We start from the raw sequence: 23,518 nt of genomic DNA on the forward strand, positions 1-23,518 counted from the left end.
AGATCAATAGTGTGAAGGACAAACTTGAGATATTTCCCAGAATTCAGAGGAAATGGTGAGTGCGATCAATCCAATGAGGGAAGAGAGAATAGTTATGGTCACTGGAGAAGGGAGATCCTGAGGGGAAACCAGGACAGACGAAGCAGAACCGAAATCAAAACGAAGCAGGCACCACAGCAGCAGCAAGCACTCCTAGCACCCGGATCTTGGTTTCTAATTCCAGTCTCCAGGAAAAGGAACCAGGACTCCTTAGAGAAATGGCTGATTCTAGGATGGGCAGGAAATATGCAGACTGATCCTGGAGCGTCTTCTAGGGCCAAGCAGTAAGGGAATGCAGCCGAGTGAAAGAGCTCCCAGTGGCCAAGGCTGGGACGATTTCAGCCATAAAATACTATCAGATTATAGCCCAAAGTATAAAATAAATATCCACGTGTCCATATTGCTATGAATGATTGAGTAAATAAGTGGGAAAGACAGGCAAATATCCTCTACAGAAGAATTCCAAATAATTGATGTAGATATTTCAGGCTCATGGAGGTGGAGCAGAATGACCCATTTCTTTTTTTTTTTTAATTTTTTAAAATGTTTTATTTATTTCTGAGAGAGAGACAGCATGAGAAGGGGAGGGTCAGAGAGAGAGGGAGACACAGAATCTGAAACAGTCTCTGAGCTAGCTGTCAGCACAGAGCCCAACGTGGGGCCCGAACCCACAAACCGTGAGATCATGACCTGAGCTGAAGTCGGACGCTTAACCGACTGAGCCACTCAGGCACCCCAGAATGACCCATTTCTGATCTGCACGGGAGTTTTGACCTGCTCCGTTTCCGACCTAGGCCGGTTCACCCCTCCTTAGGCAACCTGGTGGCCCCCCGCTCCCGGGAGGTCACCATATTGATGCCGAACTTAGTGCGGACACCCGATCGGCATAGCGCACGACAGCCCAGAACTCCTGGGCTCAAGCGATCCTCCTGCCTCAGCCTCCCGAGTAGCTGGGACTACAGGCGCGCGCCACCGCGCCCGGCCAGAATGACCCATTTCTTAAGTCATTCTTAAGTGATTTCTTTTCAAAGAGTACACTACGGAAAGCAGGGAGAAAAGTAACTTGATGATAGAGAAATCCAATAAACATGACCTCAGCTAGGTGACCAAGGTCAACATCAATAGTGATAGGATAGGATCACCCTTGATATGAGGGAATGAGAAGGGCAATTTACCTCTGTGGTCTTTCTTCCCAAAACCCATGCCCTAAGCCTAATCATGAGAAAAACATCAAGCAAATTCTAGTTGAATTTTCAAGTGTTTTCCAAAACACTCCTCAAAACTGTCTAGGTCTTCAAAAATAAGGAATGTCTGAGCCAAAGGAACCTATAGAAACATGACAACTAAATATAATGTGGTACCTTGGATGCAATCCAGGGATAGAGCAAGGACATTAGAGGGGGGAAAAACAGCTAAAGAAATCTGAATAAAGTATGGGCTTTAGCTAATAATAATCAATATTGATTCATCAATTATAACAAATGTACCACACGAACATAAAATATTAGTAATAGGGGAATCTGGGTGAGGAACATATGAGAATCTTCTATCTTTGTCATTTTTCTATCTAAAACTATTCTCAAATAAGAAGCTTATTTTTTAAACAGGAGACAAATTCAAGGGGGCTCAAGAGGGTCCTCCTAGATTGGATTGACAAAATTGCTAATAGTCAACCATTAGTAATTTGGTTGACAATTCGACAATTTCATAAGAAAATGTACCAAATTGATACTTTCATAAGGAAATGCACAATGTACACGCTGTATGTGCATCATCTAGCTGGCCTTTCCACCTTCTAGCAGAATTGGTGAAAAGAGGGTCACACCAATACACATTTTAGCAAAAGCATCGAAGTACAGACATAAAGGGAAAAATCTACAAGTATCTAGGCCAGAAGAAAGCGAATTTCCCACAAAGGTGCAAAAATCAGGCCACCTGGAGTCCTCTGCAGCATCCGATCCCAGAGACAATGGACCAGCTGGGAGACAGTCTCTCAGTCTCTGGGAGACAGAGCTCCCATGCAGCTCATACCGCATACTAGCCAGGTGTCCTTCTCAAATTCTTGAAGTCCTACGTCAGCCAGCCAAGAACAACGGCAAACTTCATAGCCGAGGTCATGGCAGACACTGCTGATCAGGGGCTACCATCACCATAGACAGAGAGCTAAGTCTAAATAATTGTTATAAATGGTATACAGATGCAAAAGTTCATTTTGAAAGCGAATGTACGTATACATAGAGTGCAAAAATAGATCCGGTAATGACAATAATTGAGAGGTGAAAATCCATATTCCATTAATGTAGCCAAAGAAGTGGGCAAGTAAAAAATGTAGGTGGTAATCTCCTGCTCTTCAGTAGAAGAGGGACTCAATGGAGACCATTTGGCTCATGAGTTTCCTAATGAGAGACATACAAGCTAAAGAAGGCTTTGAATAACTTAATGGTAAATATATCGTAATGCAAACAAGACCCAAAGTGTCTGAAGTGCAGAAGAGGGAAGCAGGAAAAATCTAGTCCACGTATTGAAAAATAGAAAGAAAATGTAAAAACCAGAAAGCATAACATATAATTGAGACCAAATATAGTCCTTATGACCATAAATTCAAAGAGGTCAAACTCCCTAGTAAAAGGCAAAGAGAGAGACCTGTGTTTTTGAAGAACTAGCTACAGCTGTTGACAAACAGAGTGAGTGACACAGGAAGGTCAAAGGTAAAAGATCGGGCAAAGGTAGGTCAAGCAAACCCAAGCGAGCAAGAACCCCAATGTTCAAGACCCAAAGGGAATTCAAGGTACAGGCATTAAACAGGATTAAGGAGAGTCATTCTCTATAGATAGGGGTACAATTCACCATGAGAATAACACAATCATGGGCCATTATTGCTCTAAATTACATCTCACTGAAATATATAAAGAAAAGCCTGTTAAAATACAAAGGAGAATTGACAGAAACACAATAGCATTGGGAGCCATAACATTCTCTCAGTCTTGGACAGATCCCCCAGGCGAAAACAAGCAAGAGCACAGAGGAACCAAATAATGAAATTAATCAGGCGGATTTAGCAGATATGTACCAAAGTTCGCCTAAAGTCAAGAAAAACCATCTCTGTGTGATGAAGACCCGAGGCCTTTAAGCTCCTTCCAGGCCTGTTCCGAACATGGGGCTTTAAAGTTAACTATTGCCAGGCTGGGCTGGGAGGGGGGCCGGAGGCTGCCCCTGGCTATTTCCATGGGGCTGGCTCTGAAGCGTTGGGCCGTGTGCGGGAGACTGCCAGGCTTCCAGTGTCCTGCTCTGTTCGTTTTGTTTGCTTTATCTACCTTCTCCGGAGTAGCCTCTAGCCTATCATTCAGGGTTCAGATTCCACGAAGATCTCCCTAATGTATACACCAGCCGATTAGCAACCTTAATTCCATCTGCAATGTTGACTCCCCTTTGCCGTGTCACAGAGCAAATTCATAGGTTCTGGAGAGCAGGAAATGGACACTTTTGGGGGGACCACTTGTCTGCCTGTCACAGGAAGACCACAAAAACAGGCTTTCGGGCGGACTGCTGCCCTGTGCTCCATGGGAGAGGCCTTGTGGGAAGTTCCCTCCACCCCACCCCATAGGCCAGGAGCCTGCTTGACTCCTGGAAAGTAGGGTTCATCTAGGCACCCCAAGGAGGGGTCCAGAGTTACAGAATAAACATGGCACATATTCCCTGCCAGGACAGTTTTGCTCAGAAACATGGGAAGAAACGCATTATTTTTATCTTAAGATAAACATGGGTATGTTATTGGAATGCTAAATGTGTATGAATTTTCAAGATAAAATAATAAACTTTACAGAAATGGTACACTTTCCCAGTGGGCTGCTATGGGCTTATTCCCTCTTTACTCTCTTCTTTAAGAATATGTGTCACCCTTGCTGATGCATAGGGGCACATGTATCCCAATGTTCATAGCAGCGCTCTCAACAATAGCCAAATCATGGAAAGGGCCTAAGTGTCCATCAACTGACGAATGGATCAAGAAGCTGTGGTTTATCTATACAACGGAATACTACATGGCAATGAGAAAGAATGAAGTCTGGCCATGTGTAGCAACATGGATGGAACTTGAGGGTGTTATGCTGAGCGAAATAAGTCAGGCAGAGAAGGACAGATACCATATGTTTGCACGTATGGGAGGATTAGGAGGAACTTAACGGAGGACCATGGGGGAGGAGAAGGGGAAAAATAGTTGGGGAGAGGGAGGGAGGCAAACCATGAAAGACGAATGCTGAGAACAAACTGAGGGCTGATGGGGGTGGAGGTGAGGGGAAGGGGGGTAATGGGCATGGAGGGGGGCACTTATGGGGATGAGCAGTGGGTGTTATATGGAAACCAACTTGACAATAAACTATTTAAGAAAAGAAAAAGAATATGTGTCTCCTTAAGGTACAGCCTTGTTGAATCACTATGTTGTACACCTGAAACTAATATAACACTGTGTGTCAACCATACTCCAGATACATACATATATACATACATAGATTGATAGATACATACATATATACATACATAGGTAGAGCCACCCCCCAGCCTCACCATGCCCAGCCTCTAGAAGTTTGGCCACCCTCGACCTTGTCATACCACCTCCCTTTCCACAACTTTGTACGCAACTTTATCTGATTTTTCGGCAGCCCCAGCAGGCCTGTGAGGCTGGGCACCTGAGAAACCAGGAAGGGATTACACGTGGGCTAAGACAGGCGCACAGGCGGCGGGAGTTGCCAGATAACCCAGACGTCAGTGTCTGGGTTGACCTTGCCTTTCCAGCGGGACCCCACGCCCCTGCCACAGGGATGGCAGGTTGGGGTGGCCTTCTGCTTTCCTGCTGTGTTAAATGTACACCAGCTATTTTAATGCCTCAGGATCACATCTGCTGTTGCAGTGCCTCCACGTCGAAATCTGCACGACTTAGCTCTGCGAGTATTACTGCAGACTGGCTGTTCGCTCGGCCTGGGAGGCAATATATAGGGGCAGCGGTCAAGCGCTCAGGCTCTGGGGGCCGGGCTCAGCCAGGGTCAAGGCCAGCACCACCCCTTCCTACCTGTGTGACCTGGTGTCTTCAGTTGAACTCTCTAGAAACAGAGCCTGAGTTTCTGGTGGAGGTGATTTATGGAGAGCACACTCAGGAGAAGGGGCGGGGAGACAGGATAGGTCAAGAGGGGAGCTGGGCCTGAACATTTTCTTGGCCACAGTCTGGGTTAGCCTGGCCCCACGGGATGCCTGGACCACATAGCTGGTCCCACCTTCTAGTGAGTCAGTCATTGGGTGATGCAGAGTGTGGGGCACAGTGTGGCCTTTAGGGCCAGGAAGTTCTCTGTAGCTGGGGGCAGTTCACCGAGAAGGGAGAGAGCTGTAAGCTGCCCACCCTGCACTGGGATGGATGGATTGGTTGGGGGGGGGGGGGGGGGGGGGNCCAGAGGTGTCCGGCCCACTCAGAAAAATTTCTTTGTTCTTTGGAGCTCAGCTCACTCATGAAACTTTCCGGAGTGGACATAATAACAATGGCTGTCTCCTCAGGTGGGGCTGATGACTGCCTAGTACCACAGCTAGAAAGAGCTCAGGGATTGTCCTTGGTTCTTCTCTTCCTAGAATCCCCTGCAAACTGGAGGTTGTACACAAGGTCTTTATTTTGTTTTGCTTTGTTTTGCTTCTATACATAAATTTCCTTTTTTACTGAAGTACAGTTGACATACAAGGTTATATTAGTTTCTTTTTTTTCTTCTCATTTAAAAAATCTTTGATTAAAACTCCCCCTTTATTTGCCTTCTTTTTTTCATATGTAATTTGTTGTCATGCACAAGGTCTTTGAATTGGGTTTTCCTGCTTATGTAGTGTGTGTGTGTGTGTGTGTGTGTGTGTGTGTGTGATATTTTAGCTTGCTTTAAGAGAGACACAGAGACTCTAGACAACGGATGAGAAGGACCCAGGAAGGAGGAAAGGAAATCCATCCAGGGTTTGGGCTGATACCCCTCCCCGGACCTCCCACCCTATCGCTGTGGCCTTCCATTTTGCCCCTCCCCTATAGGCGAGGCCTTTTGTGTGAACGTAGACCACCGTACGGTCTCCAACCTTAGATATAACCATTGGAGCCCAAGCTGCCCTTTGTCCCATGTCATCTTTCACCCCTGGTGGCCCCCAGCAGAATCAAGAGTCTGTGGAAGGGCACAGGATTTTTGGACCCTGCCCTCTGTCACCTTCTGGGTTCTCTGTACCATCACAACTCTGTTCTGTCCTTCTTATCCTCAGGGACTTTTGTGACTCTCCTCCCATACCCCCTGGTACTCCCCATACTGCCCCAGAGCCCTTCCCACCACAAAGGAGAGTGTGCTTACGCCCCTGGCAGGGAGGTAGGAGGCGTGGCCAGAAGCAGGGGCCACTGCCAAGGCAAAATTTGTCTTTCTACTTTCCAGATTCTCAGGAAGAGGTACAAGTTATGTAACACCAAACAACGTGATTCTAGAACTTTTGTGAGGGCAGGCATGTGTTAACAATTTTTAAGACTCCTGAAATCTAAAACCTTTCCCCTCACCCCTGCATCTTACAATAAATTGCCACTCTGGAAAGGAGAACCAGGCCGACGCATGCTTTTCATATTCTCAAGCAAAGTCCTCATTTTGAGAAGCCCTTCACCCTCTTTCTACTGCTTTCAAGGCCCCTGCTGAGGATATCGGGCCACTTGCATCTCCCTCTGTCCACTTCCCGCCCCGGGATTCCAGGCTTCGGCTGTCCTGGGTGCTGCCTCTTCCCTCCAGACACTGCAGCATCTTGCCACCTTTTACCGGCTAGAATCAGAGTGGGTGCGAACAGGGGCACCTGGGTAGGTCAGTTGGTTGAGAGTGGGTGCGAACAGCTCCCTACAGCAGGCACAACCTGGCTCTGGCTGGGATCTTTCTCCTCTGACCATCGGAGGGCCACCGAGGTGAGAGCAGTGGGTGCAGGGTGCTGTGCAGTCTCGGGGGAAGCCTTTTGCCTCTCTAGGAAGGGGTTCACTAGATCAGTGATCCCTTGGGTTCCATCCAATACTAACAGTCTGGGAGCACAGAGCCAAGTGGTCCATGCAACTTGGTTGTCATGGTAACAGAGATAGTAAATGGTCCGTAAGTGGTAGAGCCGGTTATTTATCTATCTGCAGGTGGTCAGGTGGTCAGCCATGAAGATGTGGGTTCCTCAGTCCATTCGCGAAACGGCCATGGTGAATGCCATCAGTGCTGAGGCCCTAGGATATTAGTGCGGTGGTGATCATCACAGTCACCAAATAAGGAGTGCAGGCCAGGCGTTGTGCTTGGTAGCTCCCATGGCATTCACCCACCTGTTTCTTATTAATATGTTTGTCATGCCCTGTCCCCCTGAGCTGGGGAGCCAGAGATGAATCAAGTTACCCTCAGTCCAGGGGGGAAGACAGACAAGCAAGTGGACTTGGGCCATGATGGAGGGCAGCACAGAGTGCTCTGGGCCCACAGAGGAGCAAACGACCACCAAGCCTAATGGGACAAAGACGGTTTCTCAGAGTAGGGGTGCCTGAGCTAAAGCACGAAGGGTGAGCGGCAGCTCTCCAGGCAAAGGCGAGAGGGAAGGGCATCTGAGATGGCTGAGCTTGCAGAAAGAAAGAGGCTGGGGTGCAGGATGGACGAGTGAATGCACGCACGAGCAGCAGAGCTGTTTTAGGCAACCGCAGGCAGCTGGTCCTACACCCTAGAAGGGTGGGGAGCAGGGTGTGATTTGAGACCTGAGCGGGGGTCAGCTGGTAAAGCATCCCGAATGTTCTGCTACGGAGCTCAGAGGTGACCTGTAAAGCTCAGGGAGCCATGGAGAGGTTTTATGCGACCACATTCGAATCTCGGAACGATTCCTTTGTCTGCTCTATGGAGACGGGGGTGGGTGGAACAGGACTAAGGGTGAGGATCCAGCCGGGAGGCGGTCGGAGGTCAACGAGTTGGGGACATTGGTGGCTAACCCAGCGGGGCGGGGCTGCAGGGACGGGGCCGAGGTGGCACTGGTGAGCAGACAGCCAGCGGGTCCTGGTTGTGGCTTGGAAGGAGGCGAGTGAACCCGGCGGGTGGGAAGGTGCTGACACGGGTCTCAGGGAGGGACAACGGGGGAGGGGAGAAGGGCTGTAGGTGTGCTGAGCTGGAGGTAGTTGGGAGAATCCGAGTGGAGGGGTCTAGTGGGCAGCTGGAGAAGAGTCGGGGCTGGGGAGGGTGGTCGGGCCTCCACACACGCAGTTGTTGCAGTTGCAACCGGGGCCGTGAACGAGGCTGCCCGAGGAGAGTGCTGAGGGCACCGAGCTGAGGGCAGACCTGCGCGGAACACCAGCAGTAAGGGACGGGCAGAAGGGCGCTGAGCTGATCAGAGTCTGAGCAGGAAGGACCAGGAGGAAGGAAAGAGCCAGGAGGGAGCATCATGGGAGCCAATGAGTGGGTTTCATTAGCATGCATCCTACGGCCGCCCGGCGAGGTAGGTAGGATTATCCCTCTTTTGAAAATGAGAAAATTGAGGCTCTAGGGGATTAAGACTCAGGGTCACACAGCTGGTCAGTGGTGGAGCTGGGATTCGAACTAAGGCCTCTCCAACTCTAAAATCCAATAAGCTATTTCTTCTATACCATGTTTAGCAACACAGAGCTTGGCACAAAGTAGATACTCAATAAGTGTTTGCTGCCTGCCTGGCTGGCTGGCCGAATACTATTAGCAGCAAAAAGGACTAAAAGATTTCAACAAACAAGCAGAAAAACCCTGGAGCGTGCCTGGGAGCAAGTCCATAGAACGGAAGCAGCTTAGAACTTTTTATAGCCTTGCAGACACGGTGATGACAAAGGCTCGCCTTCCTTCAACTGCTCTGTTAACGATCTTTTAAAGTCCTTTCAGAGCAGGGTTTTCTCCCCCCTCTTCTTTCCATTCTTGCTTGCAAACGAAGGATGATTTTAGAATCCAAGCCTTTTTTATTTTGCTAAAGTACATGATGAGTAAAATGGCCTCCCAGTCAGCACTTTCCAATTTTGAAAGATGCTAAAAACTGATCTTTAAAGGCATGTTTCTCTTCTTTATGCATCAAAGGGCCTTGAGGCCTGCCGGAGAGGACGGGCAGCACTGCAGGAATGCAGCGCCACCTGCGAGGCCGAGCCTCAGGGCGGAGGGCAGGAAGTGACTGGGGTGGGGTGCCGGCCGGTGGGCCAGGGCCCGGCTGGTCCAGATGCCACCTGGAGCGGCCACGGTGAGCCTGTTCTCTATGGAGCAGGGTCCTGCCTGGACCCCTGTCACCCACACAGCAACCGACGGCCCCTGACCCTGACCCTGGAGGGAGCCTCAGGCAAACGCCCAGTAAATGTTTGTTGAATGAATACATGAGTGGGGGGAGCTGCTGGTCAGTACACACACTGAGATAGTAAGTGCAACCCCATTTATAGAGTTTTCAAATACAAGTGTTTCTTGGAGTGAAAGGTGGGTTGGGAGGAGGTTATAGAATCCTAAGACTAGCGAGCATTTACTGGGCCCTCACTGTGCGAGGAACTGTGTGAAGCTGCGTCTCTCCAGCCCTCCCAACGACCCTGGAATTAGGCCCTGCCATTACGCCCGTCGTCGTACAGGTGAGGAAATTGAGGCAAAGATGGAAAAAGGAGTGAGTGGCCTGAGATACCCTGAGGCTTGTTGGAGCTAAGATTTGAACAAAGCTCAGAACTCAAAGAGACTCTGGCACTTCTTAATTGGGAAGCTCTGTGGGTTCCAGGAAGGCATAGAAGAGTCTAAAATACTGGAGTGGCGGCGGGGGGGGGGGGGGGCTGCAGTCTTATTTCTGCTGTCAACTCCCCCAGGGACCTTGGGAGCCCCTGTCCCTCCTCTGGCTTCAGTTTCCCTGGGTGTGAGTACTCCGTGTATGAGGAAGGAGATTAGACCGTCTCGGGGCCCGGCAGGGTCTGCCTGCCCTTGGTGAAGATGAGGCGTGCTGCCCACACCCCTCCCAGTCGCCAGCCCCTGCGGACTTGTCCCTGACACCAGGGAAGGCGGCCCCGGAGCCGAGGGGGAGCTGGCCCCAGAGAGGGCCAGAGAACCAGCCCGAGGGCGGAGCTCTTGGCCGGGGAGCTGGGGGTGCACGAACGTTCCAGGCCCGTGGCCTCAAGCCTGCAGGTGTGCCTGTCATCCACTCTCCTTCACTTACGTGTCCTTCTGTCCACAGGGCAACGACGTGAGGATCATCCTGGGCCAGTTTGACCAGAATATGGCAGCAAAAGTGTTCTGCTGTGTAAGTAAGACTTTGGCCGTGGCACTGTGCCTTTGGGGGGGGTTTCACGAAGCCTTTTCTCAGACTCGTTCTGGCTGCCTGCTCTGAGCAGGGTATAGGACAGAAGGAGTTGTTGGAAGCAGAAGGGATGTATTCACCGCGCTTTCGTCTTTTCGGGGAGCTAAGCCTCCGAGGCTCAGAACAGTGCAGTCGTGGGAGGAACTAGGGGCCTCAGTTGACCAAACCAACTGGCCAGTTCCTGGTCTGAGCCCTGTCGGCTAATTCTCTGCCCATCCACTCAGCCATGCTCGATGGAGGCCTGCTGTACTGCACAGCCTCTCCCGCTGAGAGGCCAGACCTCCGGGCGAGGCTGAGGTGCGTCAGACCCCCACCCCCAGCCCTGCAGCAGAGCTCAGAGCCTTAAGGTTAGAATAGTCTCTCAACTGTTCAGTATCTGCCCCTGAATTCTTTACAATTGTCTGGTGTGTGAGAGGCCACAGAGCACGTTTTTATGCCTTATCTCATCTAATCTCAATAACTGTGTGAAACAACTATCATTATCCCACTTTACAGATGAGGAAATAGAGACCCAGTTTCTGGCAGAGCCAAGGCGCCATTCCCTTCACCTGATTCCCAAACTAAAAGTCTTTTTTAAATGTTTATTTATATTTGAGAGAGAGAGTGAGAATGACAGTGCGCAAGCAGGAGAGGGGCACAGAGAGACAGACAGAGAACGGAATACGAAGCAGGCTCTGAGCTGTCAGCACAGAGCCTGATGCAAGGCTCGAACTCACGGACCATGAGATCATAAAGTCGGACGCTTAACCACCTGAGCCACCCAGGCACCCCACCATGTTGCCAATCTAATCATCTTTTCTCCGTGTGACGTTTTAACCTAAGTACTTGCCCGAGTTCTAACACAGGAAATAAGTCTTTCGGTTTTGACACCTGGCTCCCTCTCCCCTGCCACAGGTCAGAGAAAAATTGACAGAATGGGAGCCCGGTCATGTGAGTCGGCGTCTCCCCAGTGAGTCCTCCTCACAGACTGAGCCTCTGTTCTCTGACATTTCTGGAGACCCTGGACAGAGCTTAGAGCCCAGGAGTCGGTCTGCTGCTTGGGTGCTGAATTTGGGCTTGTTGTTGACACATTGGGAGCCCCAGTTTTCTCATCTGTGAAGTGGGGATGATAGAGCACCTATCTCATAGGACCATTGTGAAGATTAGATGAGCAAAAACACTTGGCACAGCGCTGGATGGATAGTGAGCCCTCAGGAAGTGTCCACAATCTTCTTCTGTTTGTCTGTGTAAAGTCTCAGGTGTCTGAGAATGGAATGGACTGTTGATGGCTGGTGAGTTTACTTATCAGATGGTCCCTACAAGAGTGTACTTAGCATTCTGTACTCCAGTTAAGGGCAACAAGGGGTCTTTCCATATGAGAATCTAAGGATGAACAATGAGAAAAACTGAAAACATGGAGCAAATTGATTTAATGCCTTTTACTTCAAAACCTTGCTCATCAAGTTTTACTCATAAACCTTTACTCATAAAACCTTGCACGTTACCATCTGAGGTCCAGAGATGGCCCATTTTGAAAAGGAAAATAATGCTCTGTATCAGAGAATGTGATCTCTTCTGGGGGGACGAAGGTGGATTTTGCCCCCGCCACCCTTCTCCGTATCCCTGGGGCCTCACACACAGCTCGCACATGATGGGTACTAACTCCGGGAGGAATAAATGAATAAAAATGATCCATGAAGACAGCACACTGGTCGCTGGCCATCTCCCTTTTCCGAAAACTGCAGACAGGCCTCGTGTTCTACTTTGAGCCAAACCCAAGTGGAGGCGTGGCTGTGGCTTCTCTCTGTGCCCCGCACTGGGATTCTTTTCAGGGCGGCACTTCCAGCCATGGTTTCTGCTTCAGAGCAGATGGAGTGCTGTCTTCCTCTTGACCCAAAACCCCAGGCTGCCTGCCTCCCACGTGGCATGGGACACCCTCCACCTTCTCGTCCCACGTTCCTCTTATTGGACGGTGGGTGTTTGGAGATGGGCTTTCTCTTAGGGTCTGCGGGTGGCTTTGTTGAGGAATTCCTTACAGCTATTTTGTCGGCTGTTTATTCCAAGTGTCCAACCCTCGGATGGAATCTGCCCCCCAGGGCTTGGAGTCTTATCTGGTTAGGAAGCAATTCTACTGGCAGGTCTGGGAGATTCCCCCAGGAGGGTCTGCCCGTGTCTTCTTCCCAGATCAGGACTGGTGGGTGGCAGAGGGAGGGGCTGCTCAGAGCCGATTCCTTCCCTCCACTCTCCCCCCAACCCTTGAAAAAGCCTTCCTGCCTGTGTCCGGATTGGGGTGCAGATCAGATGGAAACAGCCGTAGCTTTGCCAGCCAAATGCTGCATTGCAAACTCTGCAGCGTGTTGCTGTGTTCTCGAGCCTGGAGCCGCCACCCAATGGAAGCGCAGACTCCAGCAAACCTATTTATAGCCCTGTGGCAAAATGTTCATTTGGGCTTAGCACAGCTTGATCAGGTCTTGTCGTTTTTGTCTTCTCCCTCCCACCCCCCCACCCCCCACCTCGGGAGNACTCCGGCCTGGGCTCTGGTTTTAGCCCCACCAGCTGTGTGACCTCAGGCAGGTCACTTGACATCTCTGGTCCCCAGCCGCCTCCCCTCTAAAATAGAAGCTGCAGTCCCTGCCCCATCCACCTCCCGGGGTCGTCAAGAGGCCTAAATAAGGCCACGGAAGGGAGGCCATCATCCTAACTGTTCATTGCCTTCCCGATGTGAGGGTTTATTACTATCGTTGTTGTGAACTGTAATATGAGAAGGGAGATGTCCGTCTTGCGTGGGGAGGGAAGGAGCCAAATGAAACATTATAAAAAGAGGACAATGGACTTTATAAAATAATTCATATCATGGTTACCTGTCTGCAGCTGATGAGAACCAAAGCGGTCCTTGAGACCGAAGAAGGTGAGCTCGGGACCGCCTGTGGCCACGTGGCAGGGCCCTGTGGTGGCCCGCAAGTCCTGAGATCACGTTCCCACCAAAGGCAGAGAAAGTGAAAACTGAGGTGACCACGTAAACTGGAAAGGTGTTCCCTTGGGCCCTGCACCCCCATTTATCAGGTGCCCTGTGCACACCAGCCACTGTGCTGTGCACTGGGGAACCCAGGGAGGGGCGGACCCCACCCTACAGAAACCCCCCTTTGGCACAGGGAGACTGACTAGCACACCGGCAGCTACTCCCAGCTCACACCGGTAGCAACCTCAGCCCTTCTGAAGACGCAAATGCCAGAATGGAGGACTCGAGCCTTCCCCTCAGTTGCTTTCGATGGTGGATGGTATATGTAAACCAGTCCTTGCAAGGATTACCTTGCAGGAAACCCTCTTAGACCCTCACTCAAATCCTATTTACTTTTGTTCTACACACATGTTTAACAGCCCAGGTGCCCTGCCTTCCAAGCCATAGCAGATTAAAGGCAGCAAATTCAGAGAGGACAGGGACTTGATGGCTGTGAAAAGTGACACCCTAGACCCAGCAGCATTACTGTGCACAGCCCACCACAGTGACGGGTGTTCAGAATAAAACTATGTGTTACGGAAAGGAGAAGGCAACAGGAAGGAGTTCCTAAAATGTTCCTGAATGTAGTGTTGGCTGGTACGGTACACGTATTATCTCATTTAATTCTTACACCAACCCATTGAGCTAGGCTTTGCCTTCCACGGGCTATAGATAGCAAAACTGAGACCCAAGGAGTTGTGCACCAGACTTACCCAGCTGGTGTGCAGCAGAGAATCTAATGCCACTTGACTGTGATCTCCCTTTCTGTTTCTTACGGAAGGTCAGTAGAAGAATGTTTATGTTCATCCAAACTGACTAATGTTCTAAACAAAGTATGTTGTCACTCAGATGGACTAAGCTTCTATTTTCTGGAAAATTCACTCGCAAGGCACAGCTCTTAATGAGACAAGGGCAGGTCAAAGAGCTGCCAGGGCAGGTCTCTGGGAGGCTCCTGACTTCCTGCTCTGAGCTGCCTCTAAATTATCACGAGGTCTTTGTCCTCAGAAAGGAAGGCAGATCTGCCCGTGTCTGATCAGAGCTCCTCTTGTCCTGCTCTATCTGTGGACTCCTCCTTAACAGACGTTCCTAATGAGAGGGGCTATCTTTTTGCCTCCACCTTTTAACATTGAGAAAGCTTCCAAAAAGTTTTATTTATTTAGCTAAGAAAAGAGGGCAACTACCAAAAGTGGACTTTGAGTCTTGTCCCCTTGACTTAGCTGTATGTATTTGGGCAAATTCCTTAGTCTCTGAGCCTCAATTTCTTCATCTGAAAGATAGAAATAATAATACTGCCTCATAGGGCTGTTGTGAAAACAAAATAACATGTGTAATTGGCCAAGCACACGACAGGGGCTGAAGATATGTGTTCCTCCCTTTCAATAAAAGATGAGAGTTGTGAAGTCTCACAGACTCTGCCATTAATACGGTGACCTGGGATCATTGCAATGAGCCCTTTGTTCAAAAGTCTAGCCTCCAGACAGAATCTGGGACTATCTTTTCTTTAAAAGAAAGTTTCTTGGCACTAAACCACATTCATTAGAGGGAAGCCCAGGAGATTGCCTGACTTTGTTGAGCTGGGATTTTATCATGTAATTGAGATGAGGGCTATCTGCGTTTTCTACAGTTGTGATGGGGGCAACATTTATAATGTAGCTGCTGGAGAAATTACCGTGATCTGAGGATGCATTATGAGAAGTATATCATCTAGAATTGGGGAGGTGAAAGTCCCGTATCATCAGAGGAGTCTAGAGAAAAGGCAGTGTGATCACTGCTTTGAGGGAGTTGAAGGACTTTTTCATTAAATAGTTTTGATTTATTCTCCAAAGGCTTCACTGAACCAATGAGCAGAGGCTGTGGAGATGGGCTTTGAGCTTAAGTTAAGGAGCAAGCATTCTAACTCATATGTACCCTGGTGCTCTACACTGCAGGATGGGGTTTCTTAGGCTTTAAGATTGTTTAAAAAGAGTTGCCTCCCCAGATGTTGGAATGGAGGAGCACTCCTGCAACTCTCAGACTGGACAGTAACTTTTCTCTAATGAACAGATGCTCTGAGGGACTCTGGCCCACTCTGCTGTGGGCAGGCCCTGGCTTGGCATCGAGACCCTAATGAAGGGCAACTGGAACCTTCCCAGAGTCCAAAGCAATCCCACAAGCTCCTCTTGCCACATTCTCCTGGCCTCTGCTGTAGGCTAATGGACACAGAGGGGTGTGACATCGGTTGTTTCCCAACGTGTTCATGGCTCCCCAGAAATGAACTGCAGGATTATTTAAGGTTCACGTTTTAAAGTGTGCACAGCTCAGGGGCGCCTGGGTGGCTCTGTCGGTTAAGACTCCAGCTTCGGCTCAGGTCATGGTCTCAACGATTTGTGAGTTCAAACCCCACGTCAGGCTCGGCACTGGCAATGTGGAGCCTGCTTGGGATTCACTCCCTCTCTAGCCCTCCCCCACTAGTGCTCCCTCCCCCCCCTTAAAAAAATAAATAAGTAAATAAAGTGTGCACAGCTCATGACAGTGCACAGAAGGCATCTGTTGCAATGATCATGTAATTTTTATCTTTAATTCCCCTAAGGTGACATGTCACATGTATTGATTTGTGAATGCTGAACCATCCTTGGATCCCAGGAATAAAAGCCACTTGGTCATAGTGTATAATCTTTTTGATGTGTTCTTGAATTAAGTTTACTAATATTTTGTTGAGAATTTCTGCAACTATATTCATTAGGGACATCAGTCTATAGTTTTCTTATAGTGTCCTCATCTGGCTTTGGTCAGGCCCTCATATTTAAGTATTTATTCAGTATTTATTATTTCCTTATATATGTTTCCTATAAACTACCTTGGATCTCTTGAGAGATAGCAAGGAGAGATAACACAGCAAATAATAGAAAAATTGATAAATTCTCTGGGAAGAGGAGACCTGGGCCCCCTCCAGCCCTCTCACAGGACATGAAGCCTCGAACAGATGTTTGACTCTTGGTACCTTCATGGTCAACCTATCTCTTGCAGGCATATGAGGAGAACATGTATGGTAGCAAATACCAGTGGATTATCCCAGGCTGGTACGAGCCTTCGTGGTGGGAGCAGGTGCACACAGAAGCCAACTCATCCCGCTGTCTCCGGAAAAATCTGCTTGCCGCCATGGAGGGCTACATCGGTGTGGACTTTGAGCCCCTGAGCTCCAAGCAGATCAAGACCATCTCAGGAAAGGTCAGTGCCGGGGTCTGACCACTTCAGCCCCCTCTTTAGATCATCTTGTCTGGTGATGTTGAAAGTACTCAGTTCTTGTTCTAGCCTTTGCTGTGTGGTGTTGAGCAAATCACATGACTTCTCTGAGCCTGTTAAATGCAGATACCCAGTCGTCCACTGCATGCCCCTCTAAGGAACTGTGAGGATCAAATGAGGTATGGGTGCTTTGCAAGCACAAAACACAGTGTTCATGTGAGCGATAGAGTGTGAATTTTATAGCACCAACTATAGACTCTGCTAGAGTTTCACTTCATGTATGTCTGACCTGGAATGTCATTTCTCAGGCTCGCTGATGCTCTTGTCAGCCTAGAAGGGAAGACAGACCCCCTTAAGTAGACTTTGGCAAACGTGCCGTAGACCAGCCAGACTGGCTTGAGCCCCAGTTTTGCCACTTACTAGCTGTGTGACCTTGAGCTTGGTTTCTCCAAGCCACTGTTTCCTCATCTGTATAGTAGCAGTGAAAATACCCTCCTCTGGTGGCAAATCATGCAGCGTGGCTGGCATGGTGCCTGGTCCTTCAATGCTGTCATGACCGGGAGCAGCACCTTGGACAGCGTCTCCACATGTTCCCACAGGCGTTACTGACCCCTCCCTGCTTATCTCGGAGGTTCTGTGAGAGCCAGTAATGTGGCATTCCTGAGTATTTCACAAGTTCCCGAGTGTTACCTATCAGGGTATTGTCAAGAATCAAGTGATGGCGGCCCTGGTGAATGAATATAGTAACATCTGTCTCTTAGTTCCAACCACCAGCCAGAATTGAGAACAGCAGCCCATGTAATTCTCTCCTGTCCTCTCTGAGCTCAGATGGTTAATTCCTCCAGCCGACCACAGTTCCGTTGAAGGAATTAAACTTCATGGAAAAGTTTTATATATATATATATATATATATATATATATATATATACACACACACACACACACACACACACATACATATATCCATGTATATAAAATCTTTTATATATAAATTATTTATCCATTATTTAATCTCAATCAGAAACAACTCTATAAGAATGATTTATTGATTTCTCAAAAAATTGGCAAATCATTAGGACATATTTTGTAAACAACCCTTTAGCTCATGCTGACACCTGAGGGATATTGGAAAAACACTCTGGCTAGAAAATGCTGGAAGAAATATTTTCATACAAAATTCAATGAGCATATAGAAAAGTTTTTTGAGATGCTGAATAATGTGCAGAAACAACTCATTTTATTTTGGTAACTGTGATTTTTTAACGCTGTCAAAGTTTGCAGCTTATCAGAAGAGACTTGAGTCCAGGCACACCCTAGACCCGACTCAAATAGTGGGGGAGAGGGAGGGAGGCCAACCATGAGAGACTCTTGAATGCCGAGAACAAACTGAGGGCTGATGGGGGTGGGTAGGAGGGGAAGGGGGGTGATGGGCATGGAGGAGGGCACTTGTGGGCATGAGCACTGGGTGTTATATGGAAACCAACTTGACAATAAACTATTTTTAAAAATATATTTGAGGAAAATACAAAGACTAAGGAGACAGCACGATAACTGAACTGGGGACTGAGGAGACCAAAGATGGAAAAGATTATGCATGAGGGCTGTGAGGTGAGGTGCGTGAGGGTCATAAGACACCATGAGAAGGGCCTCGAATGTCGTTCTGAGCAGCATTGATGTGCAGGGTGAGCAATACACGCCCGAGTGTGAGCAGCACACAGGAATGAGTTTGAGGAAGAGCATTTTTTGTAGTGTCTTTTGAAGGAAATGCTCTGACTTTATATATAACAGCATCTCCCAGGTCACTGACTTTAATTTTTTTCATTTTAATATTTTTATTTGGAGCTCGTGAGGAGGCTGACCTCACCTGCATAACTCTGTGTCTGGGAATGGGATGCTCTGTGGCTATTTCTGGGGCTGTTTGCTTCAGCCCACAGTCTGGGTTACACATGCATGAGCCTCCCAGGAGGGAGTTAGTGCCATTAGAGTAGAGCCAGGCTCCCAGCAGGGAGAGCTTCTGAAATTCCAGGACACCCAGCCCCTGTCTTTAAGGTTTGAAGCAAGAGAGAGCATTTCTGGGGCTCCAGCGTGGCTCAGTCATTTAAGCATCCAACTTGGTTTTGGCTCAGGTTGTGATCTCATGGTTTGTGGGTGTGAGCCCTGAGTTAGGTTCTGCGCTGACAGCATGGTGCCTTCTTGAGATTCTCTCTCTCCCTCTGCCGCTCCCCAGTATGTGCTCTGTCTCTCTCTTTCAAAATAAATAAACTTGAAAAAAATTAAGACAGCATTTCTTACGTTATCTTGAGGTTACAAGATGATTGAAATTATACAGGAAAACCTGGGGTGTCTGCCTCTTGAAAGCAAAGGATTTAGGGCTCTCCTACAGATCATCTAGACCAGCCTCCTGTCAGATTCTCAGATCCTTCAGTAGCTGAGGACTTGCTACTTCTCCTTTAATCCCCCTCCCCCGTGCCCCTCGGGCCCATCCAGGTCCTGCTGCTGTGAGCGTATCCCCAGAGATGTCCCTTGTCCAAAACCAAACAGCCCAAATCCCTCCAGCTGGAATTCACATGCCCAGCGCAGACCTTAAGGGCAAAATTTAAGGCCATGCTCAAATCCTCAGTCATCAAGATGAAAGGCATTTTCATCCAAATGCAATATTTTTTTTTTAATTCAAAATTAACACACACAAAAATCCATGATGAACAAAACACCAAAATCTTAAATGAAGATAAGATTCCCGGGACTGGAATTGGGGTGAGCTAAGTGATTAGGTCACACAATGGCAAGACCGGATCTTGTCTTTATTTTAAATTCTGATGTTTTGTTCCTCGTGGATTTTTTTTTTTTTGGCATTTGTTTTGATTTTTTTTAAATACTGCCTTAAAATGTCACTTATCTTGATTACTGAGTTATTTGGCTCCCTCTTCAATTTTATGCCTCGCTCGCCTCCCCCAGTCCTGGCCCTGAACAGGTTGTGTTTCCCCAGTGCCTTCCATGCTTAGCCCACCCTCTGTACTTGCCCTTGTTGAACCCTCTCTCCCTGGGGTGTGGGGCCCATAGTTGAATAAAACATTCTTAATTGTGGTCTGACCACAGCCAGGTTCCCCAACTAACCTCCAAGAGTCTATGGTCAAAGGAAAGTCGAGAGAGGTGGGAAATGGTTCCTGAATTTGACTTTGTGTTATACATGAGTGGTGGCGACAGGCTGCTGAGCTGATGCCAATATTTTGGGGTCCATCAGTGTCCGTGAAGACAAGCAGACACTTGCAGGACCAACTCAGTGAGCTCTTGCCATCCTCACTAGGGACACTAAGGGGCAGACAAAGCTAAGGAGACACACCCAAGATCCTTGTAGTGGGTTGAATAGTGGCCCCCAAGAAGGTTATGTCCATGTCCTAACCCTTGGAAGTTACGCATGTGACCTTACTTGGAAAAAGCATCTTTCTGGATGTAATTAATGTAAGGATCTTGAGATGAGAGCATCCTGGACTATTCGGGTAAACCCTGAATCCAGTGGTGAATGTCCTTATAAGAGGAAGATGGAGATTTGCCCCGTGGAGGAGGTCGTGGGACAGCGCCGACAGAGCCCGGGTGGGTCTGGTGATCAGGAGATCTGGCACAAATCGTGGCATTCCCACCAATTCATCGGCCTCCACAGCTAGTCACCCCACCCCCGCCCCAGCCTCAGTTTCCTCAACTGAGGATGAGAGATTTGAACCTGATAGCTGCAGGGGTCCTTCCACAGCTGAGTCCTCTGGCTCTGTGTAAATATGTACTGGCTTCTTACAGCGAACTGTGTGACAGGTTATAATGTTAAACCTTGGTGTCCCCAAGTGACTCCTAGTAGAGAAAGTTGCAGAATCAGACAGAACAGTGGGCCCTCTCGCACTGTGTTCTCGGAGTTTCCCTCTTCCATACACCTGTTGCCAGTGTCAGGACATCCCCAACTCTTTCCCTTGCACCCAGGAGAATTCTGGTAGGAAGAATAACAAGGTCATGGGCCTCCAGAGCACGTTCATCACTCTCCTCCTACTGGAATTTCCAGTGACGGGACAAGTGTAGACCGTCAGGCTTCCCTGAGCACATCCAGAGCTCAGTCTTCTGGAACCTTGTGAGGACGGTCTCTGACCACTTGCTTCGGCTCTGCTGTCTGGCTCGTTCTCCTCACTGAGATTCCCCATTACCACTGTGCTCCCCTGTAGAGACTCTTTGTCGTTGGTGGTTTTCATTGTCAGCTTTCACTTTTCAAAATCCCGTTACGTGTGTTCCCAGTGTGAGCATTTAAAACTCTAGTTTTGTTTCTCTGGTGATGGCTCAGCCTCCCTGGACATGTTTCCTTTCCTCCTGAGACACAGAGCTGGACCAAAGCACCAGATGGAAATGTTCACAGAGCCCTGGAATCCCTGGGGACCTCAGAGGTGACCTCAATCCCCCATCAAATGCACAGGCTCATTCTTTGGACTTTGGAAGAGTTTTATAACATTTTCTGTTAAGAACCATCTGCAACCACCCGTGACTATTGATTCAACATGGCAGAACTGGAGGAAACACAAATCAAGTGAGTGTTCAACTAGAGCCAATGGCCCAGGAAGAGCTGCACCCATCTCATTGTCACTGCCTTGCAAGCTCCCTGACAAAGAACGTGGAACTTTTAGGGAAACCCTAGGCTCTAGAGAGGAGGAAGGGAAGGGGCCATGGAAAAGTGGGCATGCTCCCTGGGGTGGTGATCTTTCACAGTGCCACTGCCTCTGCCTCCCACCTTCCCCAAGAAACTCCCCTTCCCTTTTGCTTCCCTAGGAATTCACTTCGATGGGGGACAGGTAGTGTAGCAGAGGGACACAGGCTCAGGGAGAAGGGTGTGGTAGCCTGTGGAGGGTCTTAAGGAATAAGAGCACTGGCTAAATTTGAATTTTGGCCCCACCACTTCCCAACTGGGAGACTCTGAAAGATATTTAGTTGTCCATACTAACATCCACAATCCCTGTCCACCTCAGTAATGCAACTCTGGTTTTTAAGTATGTATGTTGCCATCTAACTGAAAAGGGACATTTCCTGGCTTCCCTTGTAGTTGGATGTAACCAGATTCTAAGTCTGGCCAATGGAATGTCAGTAGACTTGTGAAAGTCTCCTTTAACGGGAAAGCTTCCCTTCTCCTGTGTGTTGGCTGGATATGGATGGGATGGCTAGAGTCTAGCAGCCACGTTGGGTCAAGAAGTGACCATGAGAAGGAAACTTCATTCTAGGGTAGTGTTGCACACAGTCAGCAGCTGGCTCCCTGAGTACACTGTGGAGCTTCCATAGCAGTTCTGCACCACCTACCCATGGACATTTTTTATATGAGAAAACAAAACTATCTCCAAGCCACTGATCATTTTTTCTGTTATATACAGCTGAATCAGATGGCCTAGTGCTAGTGATCACGACTGATACAGTGACAGTGAGCAAGTCATTTGACCTCTCTGAAGTTGTTTCTCATTCACAACATTGGGGTAATAATATCTCTTTTATAAGATAAAAGAATTAGACCAAGTGAACCAGAGAAAAGTATCTTGCAGAGTGCCAAACACACAATAGGTGTTCAAAATATTGTGGTTCTCTTTCTCCTTTAGCACAGCAGCCTCAGGGCCAGAGAAGGGAGTAGTGAGTCAGTTTACACACACCTACACACAAATCTGCTTGTGATTGGGATTTTACTGAATTTGTAGAGTGATTTCAGAAAAATTGACCTAATAATATCATCTTCCAATCCATGAATTTTGTATATCCCTGCTTTTACCTAAGTCATCTTTAATTTCTCTCAGAAATGTTTTGTAATTTTCTGTATGGAATTCTTGCACATACTGTGTTTGATTTATTTCTAGGTATTTGATGTATTTTGGTGAATCTATGTGCAAATTACTATTGGGTGCATATGTAGGGTGGAATTTCTGAGTCACAGGGTATGCATATGTTCAGCTTTAGTAGACCTTGCCAAACAGATTTCTAAAGTGGTTGTACCAATTTACACACCCACCAGCAGTGATTGAGAGTTCCAGTTGGTTCACATGCTCACCAACATTTGGTATTGTCGGCTTTTTAATTTTAGCCAATCTAGTGGGTGTGTAGTGGTATCTCATTCGAGTTTTAATTTACATTTCTCTGATGACTAATGAAATTGAGTATCTTTCCATATCTTTACTGGCCATTTTGAGACCCTCTTTTACAAATTTCCTGTTCAAGTCTTTTGCCCATTTTTCTGCTTGGATTCTCTATTTCTTACTAATTTGTAGAAGTTCTTTTTATATTCTGCACTTCTATCATTGGGTGGTTATATGTATTGTTTATATCTTCTCCCATTCTTGAACTTACCTTTTCACTCTTAATGGTGTATTTTGATGAACATAAATTCTTAATTTTAATGTAGTCCAGTTTATTAGTCTTCTCTGTCATTAGTATGTCTGTGCTCTGTTTAAGTGTCTTTGCCCACCCACACTCTTGAAAATATTTCCCTATCTTATCTTTTAGAAATCTTGTTTTCCCTTTCACATTTCGATATAGAACCCACATGAAATTGATTTTATGTATGGTGTGAGGTAAGATCAAGATCCATTTTTTATCCATCTGAATAACCTGTTGATTCAGGACCCTTTACTGAAAAGTCCGTCATCCTCACCACCAGTACCCCTATGCTAGAGTGTCAACTCTGTCATGTATATAGTGTGCCTTATGGATCTGTTTCTGGACTTTCCATTCTCACTATAGGTCCATTTGCATATCCTTTAGCCGATACCACTGTATTAATCTTTATAATAAGACCTGATACCTAAGAGTGTAATCTTTTATCTTTGTTCTTCTTTTTAAAGATTTTCCTGGATGTTCTTGGCCACGATGTCACTTTTCATTTAGATCTACTCACATATTTACACTTTTTACTGCTTTTCAATTCTTCCTGAAGTTCTGTTCTTTTTATGATCATTTTCTTCT

At 47.7% G+C, this 23,518-nt stretch overlaps 1 protein-coding gene across 1 annotated transcript in view; it reads left to right on the forward strand.

Annotated features, from left to right (window-relative positions):
- Positions 1-23,518, forward strand: part of GABBR2 (gamma-aminobutyric acid type B receptor subunit 2) — a 351,725-nt gene that overhangs the window by 180,088 nt on the left and 148,119 nt on the right. The window contains exons 7-11 of the mRNA XM_077756059.1: positions 9,117-9,273; positions 9,594-9,646; positions 10,056-10,184; positions 10,234-10,299; positions 16,340-16,540. Of these exons, the coding sequence (XP_077612185.1) occupies positions 9,117-9,273; positions 9,594-9,646; positions 10,056-10,184; positions 10,234-10,299; positions 16,340-16,540 (606 nt within the window). The remainder of the gene's footprint in view (positions 1-9,116; positions 9,274-9,593; positions 9,647-10,055; positions 10,185-10,233; positions 10,300-16,339; positions 16,541-23,518) is intronic.

The sequence above is a fragment of the Crocuta crocuta genome, unplaced genomic scaffold (genome assembly GCF_008692635.1).
Source record: "Crocuta crocuta isolate KB4526 unplaced genomic scaffold, BGI_CrCroc_1.0 scaffold431, whole genome shotgun sequence".
Lineage (NCBI taxonomy): Eukaryota > Metazoa > Chordata > Mammalia > Carnivora > Hyaenidae > Crocuta > Crocuta crocuta.